Consider the following 20,395-nt stretch of genomic DNA (forward strand, 5'->3'; position numbering starts at 1 on the left):
TCTGGCCTCCTGCCACCGCAGCATCACCCCCAGCAATGACTCACAAGTGTCAGGGTGGCCCTGGGGCAGCCAGGCTGGTGACAGGAACAGCGGGGCCACGCTGCAGCCGGCAGACCCGGGCTGATGGTGAGTCTGCAGCAGTGCCCCCCATATGATATGTACATTACACAGAGCTACCCAGAGCAACACAACACGTTAAAAAAGATCTACTCTTATGTACAGTATTTATAAAAAGCATCCCAGCCTCCACCACCTCGTAAAAAAATACATCTCTTATGTATTTTGCCGCAGGACAGACCCCCCAACCCTGTGCTGCCCACCCTGCCGGGCTGCCCTCCGTACTGGGAGGGGAGGTGGGGGGTGGGAGAGCCGCTCTCCGGGTTTTGGCATGGTTTGGGCATCCCAGCGGCACGGGTGGATGGGTGGGTGGGGGTCTGAGTGCTGGCCCAGGGTGCAAGGCGAGCAGGGACAGCTTGGGTTGCTGGTGTGCCCATCACCCTGGCATCTGGGCTGCAGACAAGGGTGCCTCCAGAGCCCTGAGCTTGCCCCCCAAAATCCCCCTCATGCCCCTTGGGTGCGCCAGGCCCCCAGCAGGCGAGCTGCAGCATGGGCAGGATGCCAGTGGATGCAAAGGCCATGCCACCTCCCTGGAGCAATGCAGCTGGTCCCCCGTACATGGCCCAGGGGGCAGCAGGGTCCCATCCGCGGGCACCAGGAGCCAGCAGATCCCCTGGCAAGCTCAGGAGCAGCGGGCTGAGTGCCACCAGCCACGGCATGAGGGCCACGCTTGTCACAGGGACCGGGTGTCCCCGTGATGCCAGGGCAGTGGCTGGCATCTCTTTGGGGACGGGGGGATGGCAGGGGAGAGGGCGGGTGGTTTGGGCACAGGTGCTGTCCCAGGTGTGAGCGCCCTGCTGGATTCCAGCCCCCACGGACACTGTTCATCAGGCTCTCGATGCTGTCTGGGGCAGGCCAGGGAAGTGCCCGGTCCTCGGTCCCCATGGCAGGCAGTGCCCTGCGCCCCTGGCAGTGCCTGCTGCTGGTGGCTCTTGGGGTGCAGAAGAGCTCCACCTGACAGCCAGCTCCGGGTGAGGTAGGGCAGTGTTATTCTCCCCATTTTACAGATGGGGAAACTGAGGCGCAGAGCAGGGAGGGTGCCCGCTGGAGTGGCTGGGGGGCACAGCACCTGCCCCGGGCTCACTGCCCCATCCCGGACACAGGTCGAGGAGTCTCCATGCCTGCCGTGGCTCATGCCCTCTCACCATCACCACAGGTGATGGGCAGCAACAGCACAAGTCCCCAGGGAATCCTGGTGGGGGCTGAGCCCAGGGCCGGCTCTCCCGGGGCGCCGGGTGGGTGGGGGGAGGTTGGCTTGGGCACCTGGCAGTGGCTAGTGGCTGCCACCGCTCTTCCCCCCACCCGTGGCCCAGTCGATGATGATGAAGCTCAAGCTCATGATCATGAAGACCACGCCGAGGAGGGCAAAGCAGGCAGCCTGTGGGGACAAGGAAGGGACTCAGGGATGGCCAGGGCAGCAGGGTTCCCAGTCAGGCTCAGAACCCGTGCCTGTCCCCATCCTTGTACCCCTGCCCATGCTTACCAATATTTTGGGGGTGGAGCGCAGTGGCTCCTTGTCCTTGGGCATGATGCGGATGTAGAAGATGGCAGGGAAGATAAAGATGAGGCAGGGAGCGGAGGTGGCACCTGGAGAAGACAGGGACAGAGTGGGCAGGGGCCTCCCACCCTGCAGCTCAGCCCTGCCAGAACAGGTCCTGTCCACCCCCACCCCCTCCTTGCTCCCCCCAGTCCTGGCAAAGCCTTCCAGGAACCCAGGGACGCAGTGTGCTGGCACTGTCCCCACACCCCTCCCGCAGCCCGGGCCCTGGCACCGAGCTGAGTGCTGAGCGGGGGGAGCCTGGCTGGGGGGATCAAGGGAAACACGCAGGGGAAGAGCAGAGCCGGCACTGCGCTGGGAACAGCCTGCCAGGACAGCGATGGGATCCACACAACCACCTGCTCCTGGCATGGGGACCAGGGGAAACTGAGGCACGGGAGGGTCAGTCACAGTTGAGCACCAGTCAGGACAGGGCCTGGTATGCTGCTGCAGCACCCCATGATCAAGGAGGGACAGGAGCAGGGGGCTGCCACCCACCAATCAAGCCGAAGATGCCGAGAATGGAAGGGGCAAAGATGACGAGGAGGTTGATGAAGGTCAGCAGGATCACAGCAATGGCGATGTGGCGGATCCAGCTGAAGTCTTTCCCTTGGAACAGCATCTGCTGGATGGCCCGACGCACCTGGGGACAGGGACAGGGTATCACACTCCATCCTTGGAACCAGGACCCGTACCCTGTCGCTGCTGGTCCCCATTGCCCCTACTCTAGCCCTATCCCTATGGCCCTGCAGGTCACCATAACCCCTTTCCCTTCCCAAGCTCTGACCCTGATGTCCCACTGTCACCCCTTCACAGCCTTGTCCCTGTGGCCCTGACTGCCCCATCACCCCTGCCTCTGCCCCAGCCCTGCTCCTGGCACCCAGAATGTCCTGTTCCCCAATCTCTGTCTTCATCACTGACACAGTTTCCCTTCTCAAAGCCTGGTGCTGAAGCCACCTGGCATTCCTGTGGGGCCACTCACCGGGAAGAGGACGATGGGGACGGTGAGGGTGACAGCCGTCAGCACAGCCACACGCACACACAGGATGAGCACATCAAAGGGGTCCACCTTGTTGTACGTGTGCAGCAGCTCTGACTCCACACGGTCTGTGAACACCATCAAGGAGCCCCTGGGTGAGCCCCAGCACCATCACCCCCCTGGCACAGGTGAGCCAGCCCCAGTCCCCTCCCCGAGGACTCACCGTAAAACGTGAGGTAGCCAAAGAGGGCAGCCAAGAAGTACATGAGGTACATGACCATGATGGAGATGTTGGAGATGCACTGCATCTTCTTCTTGGAGGGGCTGCAGGACATGGTGGGCTCAGCACGGCCCTGTGGCACCCGCTGACACCAAGCACCCACCCAGTGAGGAGGGGTGGTGCCAAAACACTCTGGGGTGTGTGGGGGATGTGCAGAGAGGGGCTGCATCCCTCTTCCTGGGCAGGGTGGCACCAACCAGCCACCCACCCTCTCTGGGTCACAGCACCCACATCCCAGGGGTCACACCATCACCCCTGGATCGTGGTTCCCACCTCCCAGGGGTCATACCATCCCTGCACCCATTCTGAGTCGTATCACACACCTCCCAGGGGTGATAGCACCCACCCAGGGTTAGATCACCAACCTCCCAGGGGTGACATTGCCTATCACCCACCTGCCCACCTACCCCAGGTTGTGTCACCCACCTCCTGAGACTGATATCACCCATCCCAGCTCCTATCAGCCACTCACCCACCCAGGGTCATATCACCCACCTCCCCACGATGCCACTGGATGGCACTGCCTTTGGGTGGGCACTGGGTGAAGCCTACCCCTCCCCGTGGGTGCCCCCCCCAGGACTCACTCCTTCAGCTCGGTGTAGATGGGCAGGACCTCGGGGTGGCAGACGAAGGCGAAGGCCATGATGGGGATGGTGTACGCTGTCTGTGCGAGAGGAGGATGACTGACTGCTGGGGGCCCAGTGGCGGGTGCTGCCAGCACCAGGAACACCCATCTTCAGTGGGTGCACGGGGTGGGGGCTCACCCAGAGCCTCAGGGGTGCATCCCATGTCCTTACCTGTGAGTTCAGGGTAAAAAAGCTGGGTGTGCAAGTGTCCTGCTCGGGGGCCTGGAGGACTGTGTAGCCATTCTGGTAGTCACTGGTGCTGACAGTGGTGACGTTGAGGATGCCCGTGATGTTCCCCTCCTGCTCTGGAAGTGGGCAGGGGATCTGGAACTTCTTGTAAATGACCTGGAGGTGGGGGGATATGGGGCCAGTCAGTTCTTGGTGCCCCCAACTCCCAGCACACGTTGCCCACATGTCTAGCAGGAGACTGACCCTGCCAGGACCCCTCCTGGGGACACCTTTACTAGTGCTGCCCTGTGGCCATAGTGCTCCCCAAGCTGTCCCTGTGGGGTGGGCAGCGGGACAGAGTGAGGCAGCAGCACGTGGAGGGGCCACATGTGCAGATGACCCTCCAGCACCTTCCCCCTCTCCCTTTCCACAGCGTTCGGTTCCTTCAGCCCAAAATAACCCAGCAGCTTGACAGCGCTGCCACAGCGTCTCTGCAGCCCCGAGCATCCGCTGTCCCTGCTGCCTCCTCTGTCCCCACAGCACCCAGCCCAGCCTCACACCCTGGCAGGAGGGATGCTGGGCACCCCAAGGCACCGGCACTGCTCACCGAGATGAGGAAGAAGACCATACAGCTGAGGGAGAAGCCGCTGGCGTAGCCAAGGTAGCCTGGGGAGGGAGGAGAGTGGCTGGTGGGTGCGGGCGGGACCCTTGCACTGGCTAAGTGTCCCCTCCTTGCCCAGCACATCCAGGCTGGCACCATCGCCCCGTGGGAGACCCAGGGTGCCAGACCCCAGTGCCATGGGTAGCATCTCCCTGACTTACCCAGCTGCTTCATGAGGGCCAGGGGCAGGATAATGGTGACAGAAACCAGGATCACCAGGTAGTTCCCATTCATGTACCAGTCCCTGGAAGCAGAGGGCCTGCTCACCACCCCGCTCTGTTGGGGCACAGGGGGCAGAGGCAGCCACTGTGGGGGCTGTCTGCCATTCCTAGGGACCCTTAAGCTGGCAAATTCCAGGGGCACTGGTGTCCCTGAAGCTGGCATTCCTGCTCTGCTAACATCCCTGGGGACCCCTGAGACAGCATCCTTGGGGACCCCTGAGGCCAGCATCCCTGGGGGCCCTTGAGCTGGGATTCTGCCTATCCCGACAGTGGTGCACCCACAAGGGCTAGAGTTGCTAGTGGGGATGTGGGCATGGCGTGGGGGACCTATACCCAACCAGACCCCCACCCTGCAGCCCCAGGTTCTGCTCAAGGAGGAAAGCCTGATCCCAAGGGGATGTGAGGAGCAGGGATTGGAAGTTCAGCTCGGTTTAATCTCACCCAGGGGCTTATTCAGCACTGACAGTTATCAAAAATAGTAGTGGCTTAATGATAGTAAATCCCTGCCACGGGCTGCACAGCTGGAGCCAGAGCCCCGGCGCCTGCCCGGGGAAGGCACGCAGGCAGCGTGGGCAGGAGGCACTCACGTGGTCTTCTCCTCCAGGTTCAGGAAGGTCTGGATGACCAGAGGCACTTCAGATTTGACAATGTACAGGTAGCTGGACATGGCTGCAGGGCAGAAGGAGGTCTTGCTGCGCTGCTGCTCTCTGGTCCCATCCCATCCCCAGCCCCGACGTTCCCCCAGCGCCGCCCTCACCTCCGATGTTCTGCAGCGTGATGGCGATGGCTGCGGCCAGCTTCCCCGGCGTGCCGAAGGCGCGGTAGCCCAGCTGCTCATAGGCACGGATGCCTGTGGGATGGCAGCAGTGGCGGGTGAGAGTCAGGATGGGACCCCCAGCACAGCCCTGCTGAGGACTTGGCACTCACCCACAATGCCCGAGGACTTGAGCAGCAGGTGGATGGAGTAGCTGGAGAGCAGGGCCACTGCTGTGAGGAGGAAGCTGCAGGAGGACAGCACAGTTACCAGTGGTCACAGCACAGCACTCAGTCATGGCTGTGGGGCAAACCCCCTGCAGATGTGCTCTGCCTGTGGACAGATGTCCTGGCAGGATACCACCCCCTTGCCTCAGCACCAGCTGTGTGTTCATGGGGCAGATTCAGTCCATGTCTCCACAGCCAAAAGGAGCCATCACTCATGTCCTTCAAGCTACTTTTGAAAATCTGACCTTGCGGTAAGAAAGGCAAACCTTCACCCTCCTCCTCCCCGCAAGTGGGGCACAGCACTCAGCATAGCAGGCAGACTTCTGCCAGCAATGGGCATTGCTCAGCCAGCAGGACACTGGTCCCTGCATCACCCCAAGCCAGAGATTTCTTTCTCACCTGCACCCACCGATCCCCTTGGAGGAGCCCCCCCAACCTGGACACCGCCCCACACCCCCATGGCACTCACAGGAAGAGGATGATGCCGGTGTTGGCCATGGCATAGGCCAGCCCCAGGATGCCGCTGCCCATGATGGCATTGCTCAGATTGAAGACGGACATCCCGAAAGACGTCTTCCCTTCAAACTGTTCACAGGACACATCAGGGAGGGGATGCACCAGCCACGCTGGCAGCTTGCCCCATCCCACCCCCACCACTGTGCCCATGCTGCTACTCACATCAGTGAAGTGTGTCTGCTTCTTCTCGGCGCCGTGGGGCAGGAACTCCTCCATCTCTGCCACGCCAGTCTGGTTCTCTTCAAACCTGTCCATGGAGGGAGAGGAGTGAAGCCAAAGCAGAGACAGGGACCAGCACTGCCTGCTATCTCAAGGGCAGGGAGCAGCTCGGAGGACCCCCCAAGTCCCTGGCACCACCGCTTGCCCTGAGGCCCCTACCTGTCACCCGCCAGTGAGGGGACAGTGGAGGTGGTAAGTGCGGCCGTGTGCTTCCCGTTGGGCACCAGCTCCACCATCTCGGCCTGGAGGGGCACGTCCGTGGTATCCATGGCTGGGAGACAGCTGGGCTTGCTGTGGGCTCTACTCGGGCTCTGCAAGAGGGAGGCAACAGAGATCCAGCTCTGGGCAGGAGCACCAGAGGGGCTGGCCTGGAGTCTCACAAGTCCTGCCTCCACCAGGGACACTGGAGCTGGGCTCAGCACCAGCGCTGGTGGCACGGCAGGGACAGGCGCCCGGGGATGAGTGTCACCGAGCCAGGCATCACGGTGGTGTGCTTCTCCCTTCTGCCCGCTCAGCACACCGTGTCCCATGGAACTCAGCCCCAGCTCCAGTACCCCACTGGAGTCCCAGCGTGGGATTGCCCCTCGCCCAGCCAGACATCCCACAGCCCGCCCCGTCCCCTTGCTGACAGCACGGCACGGCACTGCCCAGCCCCAGAGTCCCCATCCACGCTGCCTGCCCACCTCCACTCCCCTGCCCGCAGCTTTCGGCTCCATGACTCAGTTTCCCCTCCTGGAGACGGGTGCCAGCAGGCGAGTGGGGGTGTTTGGGAGGGCGGCTGAGGACGGGACAGGGAGCTCAGGGACCCCCCAGCCCTGTTATGTAAAGCCCGTGGTGCTGCCCGGCGCGAAGGGCTCACCCACGTCCCGCCGCTGCCGGGGTGCCAAGGCGGGGGGCTCGGGGGCACGTCAGGGCTGGACAAACGGAGCAGGAAAGAGCGCGGGGCCGGGAGACAGCTCCTTGGCAGGGGAAGGCGGCCGGGCTGCCGAGCGCGGGACGCCTTGGCACGCCGCACAAAGCCGCCTCTGTGCGAGCCCCGGCCCTCCCCGCCCCGCTGGGAAACGGCACAGGGTGGCTTTCTGGGGCAGGCTGGCAGCCGGGGCAGGGTCCCGCCACCCCCCACTGCCCCGAGGGGCTGGGGTCTTGTCCGGCTGGCCAGGGGGCTCCACACTGGGGCTATGTGCAGCCAAGGGCCGGTGCCACCCAGCTGGAGGTTAGCCTGGCTGGGATGCAGTGTGGTCCCCAGTCCCGGGAGGATGCTGCTGCCCCACCGCCCCATTGCCTGGGGTTTCCATGGGGTGAGCAAGGGATATGCCCATCTTTATGCTCCTGGGGGATTGGAGTCCCCAGAAATGTGAGGAGCCTTCCCACAGCACAGTCGGGTCCAGCAGTCCTCCTGGCACGCAAGGGAAGGATGACACGGCAGGGTGTGGGCGCCAGCACCTCCGGTCTCCTGAGCTGCTGCCCTGCTTGTCCCTGCCTACCCAGGCCACAAAGACCTGGCAGGGTCATCCCAGGCCACACACTGGCTGCTGGCACTGCCAGGGGGGCCGAGCCCCTGTGTTGGCCCAGGGTGATGGGCAGATATTTGGGCCACCCTACCTGCAGCACCCAGCCAGGTGGGGAAGCTGAGGCAGGACACAGGCCAGCAGGGACCAAAACGAGAAGGTTCAGCCATGCGGGGGATGAGAGGGAAGCGCAGGGCGGGTTCTGGGTGATGATTTATCCCCTCCACTAGGCCTCCGCTTGGGATGGATCCAGGCATGAACAAGGCTGCCAGCACGTCCAAAAGCCACCGTTAACTCTGCGCCTTCCCACCACCACGGGCAGGCATCGCTGAACCCACCAGTATGGGATTGAGGGGGGCACCAGATCTGTGATGTTCCAACACCTCCCTAAGCCCCCCAGTGCCGCTGGGCTGCCTGCGGGCAGGGCTTCACCGCATCCCGCTGGTGGCAGGCAGGATCTGCCCACTCCCCTGCCCGCTCCCCCACGGGCGCCAGGAAGGCTGGGCACTCTCGTCTGCAGCCCCTTTCTTCTCCCAGGTTATAATTACACCTCTCTGGGCAGCTCAGGAAATACCAACTTCTTCCCCCAAGCGTCTCTCGGAATAGCAAGCGGCACGGCCGAACTCATTCAGCATGCACCGGGCTTCGTGCTGCCACCCAGACGCTTCCTCCCGCCGGGCAGCCCTGGCACAGCCCTGGCACAGCCCTGGCACAGGCCCAGCACCACTCACTGCCACTTCCCCAGCTGGCCCTGGCCTTTGCCCCTCGGCCAGGCTCTCCTGGTGGCAGTAGCCAGGGCAAGGGGGGAGATGAAAGAGGAGGGAGCATGGGACGATTCGATCGGGCAGTGTGAGCCCTGCCTGCTGCTGTTTGCCTTGCGATAAGGCAGAACAGCAAATACAGAGTGACGAGTGGCCCTGAAGGGGTGGCTTGGTTCCCCTCCAGGTGGGGTTGGTGGGTTCACCGCCCCACTGTGTGCCCACCTTAGTTGGGAGCCCTCTGCTCTGGGCAAAGAGCATCTCCTCAGGGATCTCTTCCCTCAGGGGAACCACCACACAGATAGGATGCTGCCATCTTCACTGCCATGTTGGGTAGCCCACATGCTGCCTGGCATCATCCCACTCCTGACCAGCAGCCCCAGCGTCCACTCGCCCAGCCTGATGGTGGGGACCTGGCCACATGCGTGGGCACAGAACCCCCTGCTGTGGCACCCACGGCCACGTCCTGGGGCTGCTGGGCAAGCTGCATCGATTTCCCAGCACGCGCCTCTCCGCTGCCTGCCGGGCTCTGGGACACAAGGACAGCGACAGCCCCGCTGCAGCCAGACCTCCCACCTCTCCCAGGCTGTCCCGGTGCTTGGTGACACCCCACCGAAACTGCGCTGTGGCCAGGCAGCCTGAGCCGGGCCCCGGTGCTGTCCCGGCAGACGGAACAGGAGCGGGAGGCGTGGGACGGCACGTACCGTCCCGCGGCCACGTCTGCGCTCCGGGCAGGCTGCGCTCGGTCTCGCACGCTGCCTCCCGGCCAGCACAGACGCCTGCCCGCCCTCGCTGCGACGGGGACACGTGTGTGGGGCGGCAGGGCTCCCAAATCCCTGCGCTGCTCTGGCAGACGGGCAGTCCTGGGCTCACCTCGGCCCCCGGCCAGCCCTCCTCGGGGACCAGGGCACCGTGCTGAGGGTTTCAGTCCTGGGAGGGACTGCATCCCTCTCTCTGCCTCACATCGCGCTTCCACGCACTTCATTTAAAAGGTGGAAAATCCCAGCGGGAGGCAGGCAGGGGCGGGCGCGGGGGCTGGCCGGGGGAGCTCTGCCGGCAGTGCCAGCAGATATGTTGGATGGGAGGTCCATGGCACCTGGCAACGTGGCCGGCAGGATGTGTGTTACCCCGGGCAAGCCTGGCTCCTGCGCTGTGCCAGCTCCCTCGGTCAAGCCCCGGCACAGCACAGTCCCCAGCAGCGCACACGGTGCCGGTGGCAGTGTGGCACACGTGGGGACAGGCCAGCCAGCCGTGCCTGTGCCACACAGAGCCAGCCCGGGGGCCGTGTTCCCCCAGCCCCAACACGCATCTGTGAGCACCCACTGCTCCCGCCTGCGCGGAGCGAAGGCACAGGGTGTCCCTGGCAGCAGGGGAGTGCTCCCCCAGGCCGGGGACCCCACGGGGCAGAGACTCCCTCCCCATCTCCTCTCCCTTGCAGATGAATCCCTGTTAATCCGGCCCAGCTGGAGCCGTGGGACTATTCCGGGTGGTAATCCGGCTTTAGCGCCAAGCCTGCCGCAGCTGCCGGCCTGCGTGCTGGCAGCCAGGTACCCTGCTGCTGCGGTGTGTGCCAGGGGGATGGCAGCCCCCCCGCCCTGCCCGCCCGCCCAGGTGGCTGTTCGGGTTTCAGCAGAGCTGGGCACACAGGTCTCATGTTCCCTGAGGCTGTGCTGATGACCCAGCCCTGCCAGAGAGATGGGCAGCAAGGGCAAGTGGGCAGGGATGCCAGTCGTGTTCCCCCAGTGCCATCAGCCCCAGCCCTGGGGTTACCCCAGCACTGCTGCTGGGCCCAGGGTGACCCCAGCCTGGCATCCCTGGTCAGCCTCTGGCACTGCTGTGGGCACAGGGCTGTGTGGGCACACAGGCACAGCTGGGCAACAGCCCAAACAGGGGCGGTCCCTGGGCACCCCCTACCCAGGGAAATTGACTCCAGTGGGGCACACAGCAGAGAAACCCCCCTGTCCTTGCCTTCCACTGAGAACCACTCTCCACAGCTGCCCTGGGAGTAGGGTCTGCCGTTCCCCTGAAGCACGCACAGGCAAAGCTTTCCTCCCAGCCTGTCTTCCTAAAATTAGCAACCCAAACCTGGTGTTAACCTGTGGTGCTCCACCCCCACCTCCCAGCTAAACAAAGGCAGCGTCAGGGTGCCACCTCCTCCAGAGGAGAGGGGCACCCAAAGGGGCAAATCCAGCCACTCAGGGGATGGCCAGGCACCTCACCTTTGGGGCAAAGGCTCTGGGGGTGCCCACATGGGCACAGGAACCCCGGTAGCTGTGGGAAAGGACAGCTGGAGGCAACCTGCCTGGTGCACGGCTGGAGAACCTCTCTGGGTAACCCTGCTGTAGACCTTCCCCAAACAGATCTGCGGGAGATTCTCCTGAGATCCTCTGGAGATGACAGCCCCACCAGCTGGTCATGCCAGCCAGCCCCACTCATGCCCCCAGCACCAGGTGGGGTAGGCACTGCCCCCGGGCTCACCTCACCTCTTTCAGCCCCAAATACCACACCATGGCTCAGCCTCGGGCCAGGCAATTCCCCTAGTGCTCCAGCCAGGGCAGGATTGGCAGTAGCAAGTAGGAACAAGAGGCTCTGAAAGCTGCTGTCCTGGCTAGCAGGGCTCTGGCAGTACCAACACCTGCCTGGGCACTTCTGGCCATCTCTGTTGCACCGTGTGGACAGCGGTGTCCAGCCAGGGTCTTACCTCTAAGAGCACAAGTGGCACCCCTGTCCTGGGGGACAGCTGTACCTGAGCCTGGGAACGGGGCCTGGGACACACCAGGGCGGGGAAAGGCAGTTCAAGGAAGGGAATGGTGGAGCCAGACACCATGGTGGGGCCATGGAGAGGGTTCTCAGTGCCAGAGCCATGGCGCAGCTCAGCCACAGCAGCGCCAGGCACACAACCCAGGATGGCTGCAGGTGTCAACCGTCACCATCCTGCCACATCCTCCAACAACCAAGCACACAGCTCAGCCACAGCAGCGCCTGCCAGGCACACAACCCAGGATGGCTGCAGGTGTCAACCGTCACCATCCTGCCACATCCTCCAACAACCAAGCACCAGTACCAAGACAAGCTGGGAAAAGCAGGAAGGAAGCTGAGGCCAGGTGAGGGGAGTCGTGTGCAGCACTGGGACAGCCCAGGCTGTTGCTGTCACCTGCCAGCTTGAGTCCATGGGGTACAAGGTCAGGTGGCAGACAGAGCTGGCAGCAGGGGGATGGGGACAGGGTGGGCACAGCACGAGGCCGATGGCACTCAGTGTGGTTCCTGGGGAGGCTGGGTGAGACACCAGCTTGAGCCCAAAGCATCTCAGGCAGTGCTAGGCTGCATGATGAGCTTTGCTTTACACCTCAAACGCTGCCCTCCGGGAACACAGGGCCACCCAGGGAAGGTGGTGGCACAGGTAGTGGCACTGCAGAGACTGATGGACAGCAGTGCCTGGAAAAGGACATGTCGGGTTTTCTACCACACCTCTGGAGTTTTGTTTTCCCTTGGAAGCAAGATGCTTTCCAGGAGTTCACACTCCCCAAAACACAACTGGCCTTAGTGGGATGACACGGAGGGGTGAGTACCAAAAACTCCAAGTGCCATTTGCTGCTGGCAGTGCTGGGGACATCAGGAGGGACTGGCCTCAGCCACAGACCCGTGTGCCTCCGGCACCCCCAGCACAGCCTCCTGTAGCAATCAGCAGCCACGATTCGCCCAAGCCCCGTGGCACCACCACTGTGCCCAGCCATGGCAGTGTCACCATTGGACCAGCCTGGCATTTGCTCCACGGGGACAGCAGGACCGGGCTGGCTGTGCCCCGCTGGCACGGGGGACCCAGCCAGTCCCAGACCTGCGTCAGCAGCTGGGGAGGCACGTGGCGGCTGAGACCCACGCGGCGAGGAGAGCCGGGGCACGGGGGTCCGTTCTGTCCCCGACCCGCCTGTTTGCTCAAGGGTTGCACTTCCAAAGGAGCCCGTGGGATTCCGCTCCTTCCCCCCATCCCCACGAGCCAAGGAAAATAGGCTCTGCCGGTGCTTGTTTGTTTGCCGTGGCGCGGCCCCGGCGTGTGATTACAGCTGCAGCACGGCCGGGTGCTGTGGGGCCCTCTGCACCCCAGCCAGGGTCCCCGCAGTGCCAGCACCCCCGTGCCACCCCCGAGTGGAATGGAGTGTCCCACTGCTCCTCAGCTTCCCTGGCCACCAGAGCCAAGGCACACCGGCACTCTGTTCCGGGAGACAGGGCAGTGTCGCGAGGCACAGACGCCTTTCTCCGGGGTACCCCCTTGAAGCCACAGGGACCAGGCAGGTCTAACACCTCACCTTGGGCCTGGTCCAAACACCAGTGGAAAATTCCCCATCTCCTGCGCGTCAGCCCAGCACAGCCGTGCCCTCCGCAGCCAGTCAGGGCTCTGCTTCCCTGCCATCCCACCTGTTGGGGACTTGCCAGGTCACCCGTGCCACCGCAAGGCTTGGGGACCCCAAGTCCAGCAACTGAACCTGTTGTGGCTCAGTTTCCCTTGGGGAAGATTTCTCTGCAGTGGGACTTTCACAGCTGACACGATGGAGAGGGCCACCACGCCGGCTGGCCCGGGACACGCGTGGCCGGCAGGAATGCAGTGTGCTGCCCGGCTTTCCACGCTGCTGTCCCGGCAGCCAGGCTCTGTTAATAGCGCAGCCCGCAGGTCCCGGCCAGCCCCGTGCCCACGACGGCCGGCATCGCTCTCCCTGCCCGTGCCCCCCGCCCCGGCACCCCGGCACCCTGACACCCGATCCCGGCCACAGCCGCTTCCAGCCCTCAGAAACATATGTCATTCCCACGGGCGATTAAAAATTAAAGCAGAAAAAAGGGAAAGTAAAGGGAGTTTGGGGGCTGGTGTCACTGAGTATCAGCGGAACGATGCATGCCGAAGCCCCCAGCGCCTTGACCCCGGTAGGGGCAGTGCCGGGGCGTTGGGGTACCCAGGGCTCTGCCTCCCCCTGCACCCGCGGGATCTGTCACCCACCTGTGGGAAGGTGCCAGCCGCTGGGAAGTGGCAGGAGTACAGCAAAGCAAACAGCCCCGGGGCGCTAGCACCTGCCAGAGCTGCCGGGCCCCGGAGCCTTCCCGGAGCTGCTGCCCCGGAGCCGGGAGGAGGAGAAGGAAACGGGGGAGGAGAGAGAGCCGGGCTGTGAGAGGAAAGCGAGACCAGCAAAAGACTGATCGGAAAGGACTGGAGAATAAGGGGAGGTGAGGGGTCCGAGCGCCGGCAGCCTCCAACCACGGAGCTCCACGGAGGAGCGAGCCCGGGAGTGCGAGCAGCAGGGCAGATCGGCGAGACCTACCTGCCCCTCTCCGCGGTGCCTCTGCTGCGGGCTGGGGCAGGCAGCCCCCGGTGGCCGGTGCCGCGGATTAGAGACTATCCTGCGACCGTAATCCGTCGGAGCCCGAGATTAAACCGGACCCGAGCCCGCCCCCAGTGCGAAGGCTCCCAATCTGCTCTCCGCCGGGGCACGGGAGGAGCGCTGAGGAGCGGGTGCAGCGACCGCCCTGCATCGACCGACCCCCGCCCCGCCCCGCCCCGCCCCGCCCCGGCGGGACGACCGCTCCCGGGGCACGGCATCACCTCCCGCGAGTGGATCACCCCCAGCAGGCGACATCCCCCGCTGGGCATCGGGCTCCAGGCAGCGCTGCCCCGTCTGGAATAGGTCACCGAGCATCCCAACACAGCGCACGTGGCACCGGGAATCTGTGCCCCTCACGGCATGGTCACTGTATGGGGCATCCCTGTCCGGCCGGTATTGGCACCCCCGGGCATCCCTGCCTGCAGCAGCCGAGGCTCCTGCAGGAGGCCGGTGGCTGCTTCCAAAGCAGCAGGGCTGGGGCAGTTGCTCTAATCTAGCTGAAGGGCTAAATCCAGTGTGTGCTGAGTGTGGGCACAGCGTTTCCCCCCCTCTTGGACAGGGACAGGTCACCCAGCAGCACTCCTCAGTCAGATTCTCTCCCTGGCTGGGAAGCTCAGGCTGCTCCCACGTTGAGCCGGCCCAGCTGCCCTGCTCATGGTGCTGCCCTCACAGCACTCACCCCAGCACCTCGGCACATGGGAGTAAACGACCCCTGGAATCGTCCCAACAAGACCCAGAGTAACTGGGACAGGCCAGCCCCCTCCTCCAGTCTCCATCAAACCTCCCCACTTCAGCTGAAAGATGTCTATTTTCATGAAGACACAAATCCACATAAAAGTTCCCCAAAGCAGAGATTTGTCCCAAGGGCATCCCATATGCTTTAGGGAGAGCCATGAGCTCTGGGGAGTCGCCAGTTGTGTCCCCAAAGATTCCCTGCACCTTTACAAGGTCTGCCACCCCTAAACTATCTCCTGCTCCTCTGTCCTGCCCAGCTTTTACTTTTGAGGAAAATTTTGGGGGTCCACGCTTGGGAGTCCCCCAGCTGCCATGCTGAGCTGCAAACCCTGCCCAGCCCTGTGCACTGGCAGAATGGCTCCGCTCGCTGCTGGAAGGCTTTATTTGTGTTATGCATATCTTTCATAAATCCTCGCGAAGCCTCGGGCAGCCTGCGATGGAAACGGCTTTGCCAGCCAGCAGCGAGCGTCGCCATCGGGAGAAGAGGCACCCTCCCTCTGGCCTGGCCATCGAGGGATGTTAAATATTCAGTGGCAGCTCTGCCCTCACGCTGCCGGCAATCCCGCGGCTCCTGTTACTGCCGCTCTCCTTTGGCTGCAGACGTACATCCATTAACTAATTTCTAATAACAGCAGCATGCGTAAGTGCTGAACCAGCGCTGGCTGGCACGCCGGGGGACTGGAGGCAGCCAGGTTTGGCAGTGTGACGGGGGAGCCAGAGGCACCCAGAGGATGGGCACGGCTGGCCTCAAGCCATCGGTTTAACCCTTTCCCTGCTCTGGTGCAGGCGGGCGCAGCCACGTGGCACCTGTGGAGAAACGTCCCGGGATGGGTGGCAACGTGTCCCAGCAGGGCTGGAAAAGGCGGCCAAGAGCCCCCACCCTGTAAGCAAACACAGCACAGGTGCTGGGCATGGGGACAGCTCTGTGGCCCGTGGCACAGGCTGCAGAGACTGCCCTGGGGTAGCATGCTGGAGGGCCTGTGGGAAGTGATTTGGAGGCTGTCTGCTCCTTCCCAGCCTCCAAGTGCCCTCCTCCTGCTATTGGCACAAATGCAGCCATGCCTGCTCTGTACTGTCCCCTCTCTTGTCCAGCGTGTCACAGCCTCACCAGTGTTTTCACTTTCCAGGTGGGCAGAGGACAAGGGCTCCACCGTGTCAAGCTGAAGCTTTGTGGAAAATCAAAGCAGTGAGGAGAGGAGGAAAAGAGAGTGAAGATGTCCCCAGAACCTCCCAAAGCCTGTCCCAGCAGCTGGCACACAGGGCTGCAGGCTCCTGCAGCTGGGCTGGCAACACAGAGAGGAGCCATGAGAGGGGTGGGCAAAGACCCTGCTCTCGACCCCTGAGCCCTCTGGTCACCAGTGTGTCCCCAGTGCAGCTCTGGCCAGTCTCGCCAATGGCTCTGGTGGTGTCAGGGCTCCAGTGGATTGCAAAATTGCAGTCGTGCGGTTTTCTCCAGCTGGCTGGAAAGTTTGACGCCGGATTCCCGTATGTGAGGAGCCTTCAGGGGAGCCCGGCACAGCACGGCTCATCTCTCCAGCAGCCTCACCAATGGCAGGGAGCCGAGTGCTGTGCCAGCCCTTGCCCTCAGCACAGCCCCGTGGGGTTTGCCTTCTCACCATTTCCCCCAGCCAAAAGCTGCCCTATTTCTTATCCTTCAGCCGTGCTTCGAGATCAAAGATTAAAGTGAACCCATAAAACCCTCGGCCTCAAATGTCACAGCACGGACAAGGCCAGCCCAGGGCCCAGGCACAAAGCTGTGGGTGCCATGTATGGCCAGGACACGCTCTCCTTGTCACGCTCGGCTGCCTCCCCTGGCCCCTGAGCCCGCTGCCTGCCGCTGCCCGCCGCTCCCGGAGCCCAGATGGCAGGAAGATACGGCAGAGACAGTGTGAGATTGGCAGCCCAAGCAGCGCTCCCCTCGCCACCACTGTGACCTCTCGAGCAGGAAGTGTCCCTGAGATTGCCCTTTCCAGGAACATTCCAGTGGGTGCCTCTGGTCCCCATCCCTGGGCATCCCACAGACACACAGGGGCTCCAGGATCCCCCCTGCTCTCCTGACCCCATAACCGTGAAGCTGGTGGGGCACAAAAGGAATGCTGAGTGTAAGAGGAGAGGGATGCCTGTGGCCAGCAGCACGGGCTGGGGGCACTCAGAGTGACACCTGGTCATGTCCAGGGCTGCAGCCTTCCTGCCCCAGCCCTGCCTCCCCAGGAGCAGCCCGTGCCTGCTCAGGGGTGGTGGGGAGCAGCTGGTGCCCCCTCCCTCGCCCTTGACCGCCTCCCTCGCGGCACATGCTGTCATGTGGCAGGGCACAACAACAACACGGGCTAATTGGTTAATGTGATTTCAAAACATGATTTGCAATTATAACTCACCAGAGAGCATTCAATGATCCCGCACATCGCAGAGTGGGTTTTTCTCCTTCGTTTGTTCCTGGAACCTCGAAACCAATTAACTTTACAGAAGCCAGAAGCAAAGCACTGCTCAGCAGACCTGAAGGGTGGGTTATCTCTGTGCTAATCGCCTCCCTGCCAAGCCACAATCTGGGAACCAAGGGCTGCAGGACAAGCCCTGGGGTAACCCCGATGCTTCTCCCTGCACCACTGAGGGGTTTGGAGGGACCTACACAGGCCCCCCCAGCTCCAACCCATCAAGCATAAGGCTGCTTGGGAGCACTCGTGGACAGGAGGATGCCCTGAGCCATGAAATGTGGGAATAAACTGCTCCTGTTGGCACAGGGAGACTGTCCCTTCAGTTCCCTCCAGAGGTGCTGGCACCTGCTGGCAGCCTGCTCATCTCTGCCACCCACACAGGACAGCCATGTCCCCACCATCCCCACTGGCAGCACCCACAGCCCCACCAGGGCCAGGGGCTTTGTTTCTGCATCTTGACAATCCTGCAGCAAAGGCTTAAATGCTGTTCAGGTAATTAAGCAAGGATTTAGCAAGGACTTGAATGCCTTTAAATGCAACTCAAATGCCTTTCAAGCCAAACAAACCCAAGCAGCCATGATGCTCCCGACACATCCAGCACGCAGTGCCCAGCTGCCCTGAGTCTTGGCTTGTTTCCCCAGTGACCCCAGTTCTGGGCTCTGTTGCTCCCCACATCCCACTGGAAAGGCAGACATGTGGCCAGCAGTATTTTCTCTTGGGTGGGCAAAGAGATGTTGGGTGCCATCAGCCACTGGAGGGACGATCTGGCAGTTATCCCTCAGGATGGTGACATGGCTCCCCTCTGCAGGGGACCCCTGCTCACAGGGGAACCCTCCCATGTGCACAGGGCCTGAGTCTCCGGGCTGGGAGCTGCCTTCCATCAGCTCCCCAGGCCTCAGGGCGCTGCACACCTCAGGGAGCCCAGCATTCCACCCTGCAGCCACCCAGGCTTCCTGAGGACAGGGAGGGAGCTCAGGCAGCTGCCAGAACCTCTGAGGAGGCACAAGGCAAGGCCAGCAGGGCAGCATGGGGCAGTGGAAGGAAATGTGGGGCTGTTTTGGGGGGGTCTCCAGCCCCTGGGGAAGGGCTCTCCTGTTCATCTCCATGCTTCCTGCAAGCTGTCAGGGGGCGTGGAGCCGGCTGGGGCCCCCCGGGGGATGCCAGGCACACTGCCCAGGGCTGGGCAGCAGGGTGGCAGATGGCTGGGGAGCTGGGGACCGGGGAGCAGGGGAGGACCAGGGACACCTTTCAGCCCAGACAACTGTAGCATCCTTGTTCAGAGTTATTTATAACTGGGCCAAAAATGGAGACGTGGCCACAGCCGTGTCCCTCCTCTCCCCAGGGGGCTGTGGTCGCTCCAGAGCTGACCAAGGAGCAGAGATGGTCCCTGCAGTCCCAGAGAAAGGGCAGTCTGCTCTGGCTCCCTACAGAGGCACCCACAGGGCTGTCCTGAACCCCCTCACCAGCTGGGGTGACTGTCAGTCCCAGGGCCAGAGAGTCCACCACAGGCTCCTGCCAGGTGTGATCCAGGAGAGGGGATAAAGGCCCTTTCATGGCCCATCAGGGGAAAGGATTCAGTGAGGGAAGCACAAAAGGAGGTGCTGGCACTCAGGACTGAGGCTGCCATGTCCCGCAGCCCCAGTGGTGGGATTGGGGTGCCTGTCCCATCCGGGGGGCAGCTGGGGAGTGCTGGCTGCTGGCTCTTGGCAGGCACTGCCTGGTCCCTGCTGGCACCACCCAGCCTTGTGTTTGGGTGCTGTTTCAGGCTGGGCAGTGCTGGCATGGTGGCCCTCTCCAGGGTTGGGAAAGCCCAGGGGCAGCTGCCCCTCTCCCTCCCCTCTGAGCTGGACAACAATTGGCTGCCCGAAGGACGCCGGCCTTGATCCGCACTGCTGGCCGTCCCCAGGGCCGAGCAAACAGAGAGGAAAACAGCCCCGGGCGGCTCCTGCCACCGCCGGCATGCCGCCAGCCCCCGGCACCCCACTCAGGGCTCCTGTCCCCGGACCGTGGCACCAGCAGAGCTGGCAGCACCGCTCTGCCTGGCGCTGCCAGGGGGCTGATGGCACTGACCCACCTGCCCCACAGCCTGCAGTGAGCCCGGGGCTGCAGGGCTGAGCCAGAGGAGGAAACAAACCGGGAGAAGCACCCACCGTGCTGGCAGAGGGGCTGTCCCACCGGGAGCAGGGCGGCACAGCCGGGGCGGCGCTGGGACCACTGGCCCTGCTGCTCCTTGCACAGTCCAAGGGTCAGCTCGCCCAATTCAGCCCTGTTTGCCATGGGGCTGGGCCAGCCCCTGGGGCTGCAGGCTGCCCGGGGCCCGATGGTTGGTGGCAGAGGGCCAGCACAAGCCCAGGGCACGTGCCATGGCCTTGCCCAGCCACCTCACATGTTTCCCCCGCAGCCCGATTCCCTGAAAGCTTTTCCCACCCATAGAGCACGGTGCTTCACAGAAGTGCCCCTGGCACCCTTCCCCTGTTGGAGAGCCACCCCCGTCCCACCAGATGCCAGGGGGATACCTGAGGCCAGCTCCAGTCCCATTCCCCCGGGGCACATCCCACACCACCCAATGTCCTACACGTGCTCCGTGGCACTCCCGGGACCCCCACCCCGCCTGCGAGCAGCAGGACCCACGCTCCACCAGCACCTGGCCCGGTGGGTGGCAGGAAGCACAGATGATGGCCGGGATGGGTATGGGGAATGCCACCACCAGCAGGAGCAGTCACCGTGGCACAACGGTGACACAACGGTGAGACCGTACCAGGGCGGGGATGGGATACAGGCCCCAGCTGCCCTCTCGGCACTACACGGTCCTGGGAAGGTCAGGCCATGGTGCCAGGCCACGGGCGGCTCTGCCTGGAGCGCTGCTCCCGCTCTGCCGCCGGCAAGGTCAGCGCGGAGCTACGGCAGCGCCATCCCCGCCATGCCCGCCATGCCCGCCGCCGGCCAGCCGCTCCCGGTTCCCACCGGCTGCAGGCACGGGCATGGCAAGGGTGACCCCGCACCACCCACGCGGGACATGGCGGCCCCGTGACTGGGCGGGCGATGGCCCTGCCCGGGAGCGCGGGGGAGCTCCGGGGGAGAGCGGGGGAGCTCCAGGGGAGAGCGGGGGGCGGCGGCAGCGCCGGGGGCGGAGCGGCCCGGCCCGCACCGCTGCGCCACCGCCCTCTGGCGGCCGCCGGCGGCACAGCCGGGCCCGCCCGCTGCCACCCCTGCCCGACCCCACCCTGCACACACCCGGCACACACCCTGCACACACCCGGCACACACCCTGCACACACCCGGCACACACCC

General features: G+C 63.7%; 1 protein-coding gene across 1 annotated transcript; it reads right to left on the bottom strand.

Moving 5' to 3' along the window:
- Positions 1–207: 207 nt before the first annotated feature.
- Positions 208–14,052, bottom strand: SLC38A3 (solute carrier family 38 member 3). Its single transcript, XM_039695506.1, has 16 exons — positions 13,878–14,052; positions 6,465–6,616; positions 6,249–6,333; positions 6,040–6,155; positions 5,517–5,590; positions 5,347–5,439; positions 5,177–5,258; positions 4,530–4,612; positions 4,315–4,373; positions 3,711–3,884; positions 3,498–3,577; positions 2,857–2,957; positions 2,637–2,761; positions 2,153–2,297; positions 1,601–1,704; positions 208–1,495 (listed from the first exon to the last, which is right to left on the bottom strand). Exons 2-16 carry the CDS (start codon positions 6,572–6,574, stop codon positions 1,391–1,393), a joined length of 1,536 nt encoding a protein of 511 aa, XP_039551440.1. The 5' UTR covers positions 6,575–6,616; positions 13,878–14,052; the 3' UTR covers positions 208–1,390.
- Between the last annotated feature and the right edge of the window lie 6,343 nt (positions 14,053–20,395).

Source organism: Passer montanus, unplaced genomic scaffold (assembly GCF_014805655.1).
Source record: "Passer montanus isolate IOZ18808 unplaced genomic scaffold, ASM1480565v1 scaffold9, whole genome shotgun sequence".
Lineage (NCBI taxonomy): Eukaryota > Metazoa > Chordata > Aves > Passeriformes > Passeridae > Passer > Passer montanus.

Coding starts and splice junctions, on each gene's coding strand:
- SLC38A3 (XM_039695506.1), bottom strand. CDS start 6,574: ATGGATACCACGGACGTGCCCCTCCAGGCCGAGATGGTGGAGCTGGTG. Junction 3,578..3,710: donor TTTTTACCCTGAACTCACAG/GTAAGGACATGG, acceptor CCTCTCGCACAG/ACAGCGTACACCATCCCCAT. Junction 1,496..1,600: donor GCTCCACCCCCAAAATATTG/GTAAGCATGGGC, acceptor TTGTCCCCACAG/GCTGCCTGCTTTGCCCTCCT.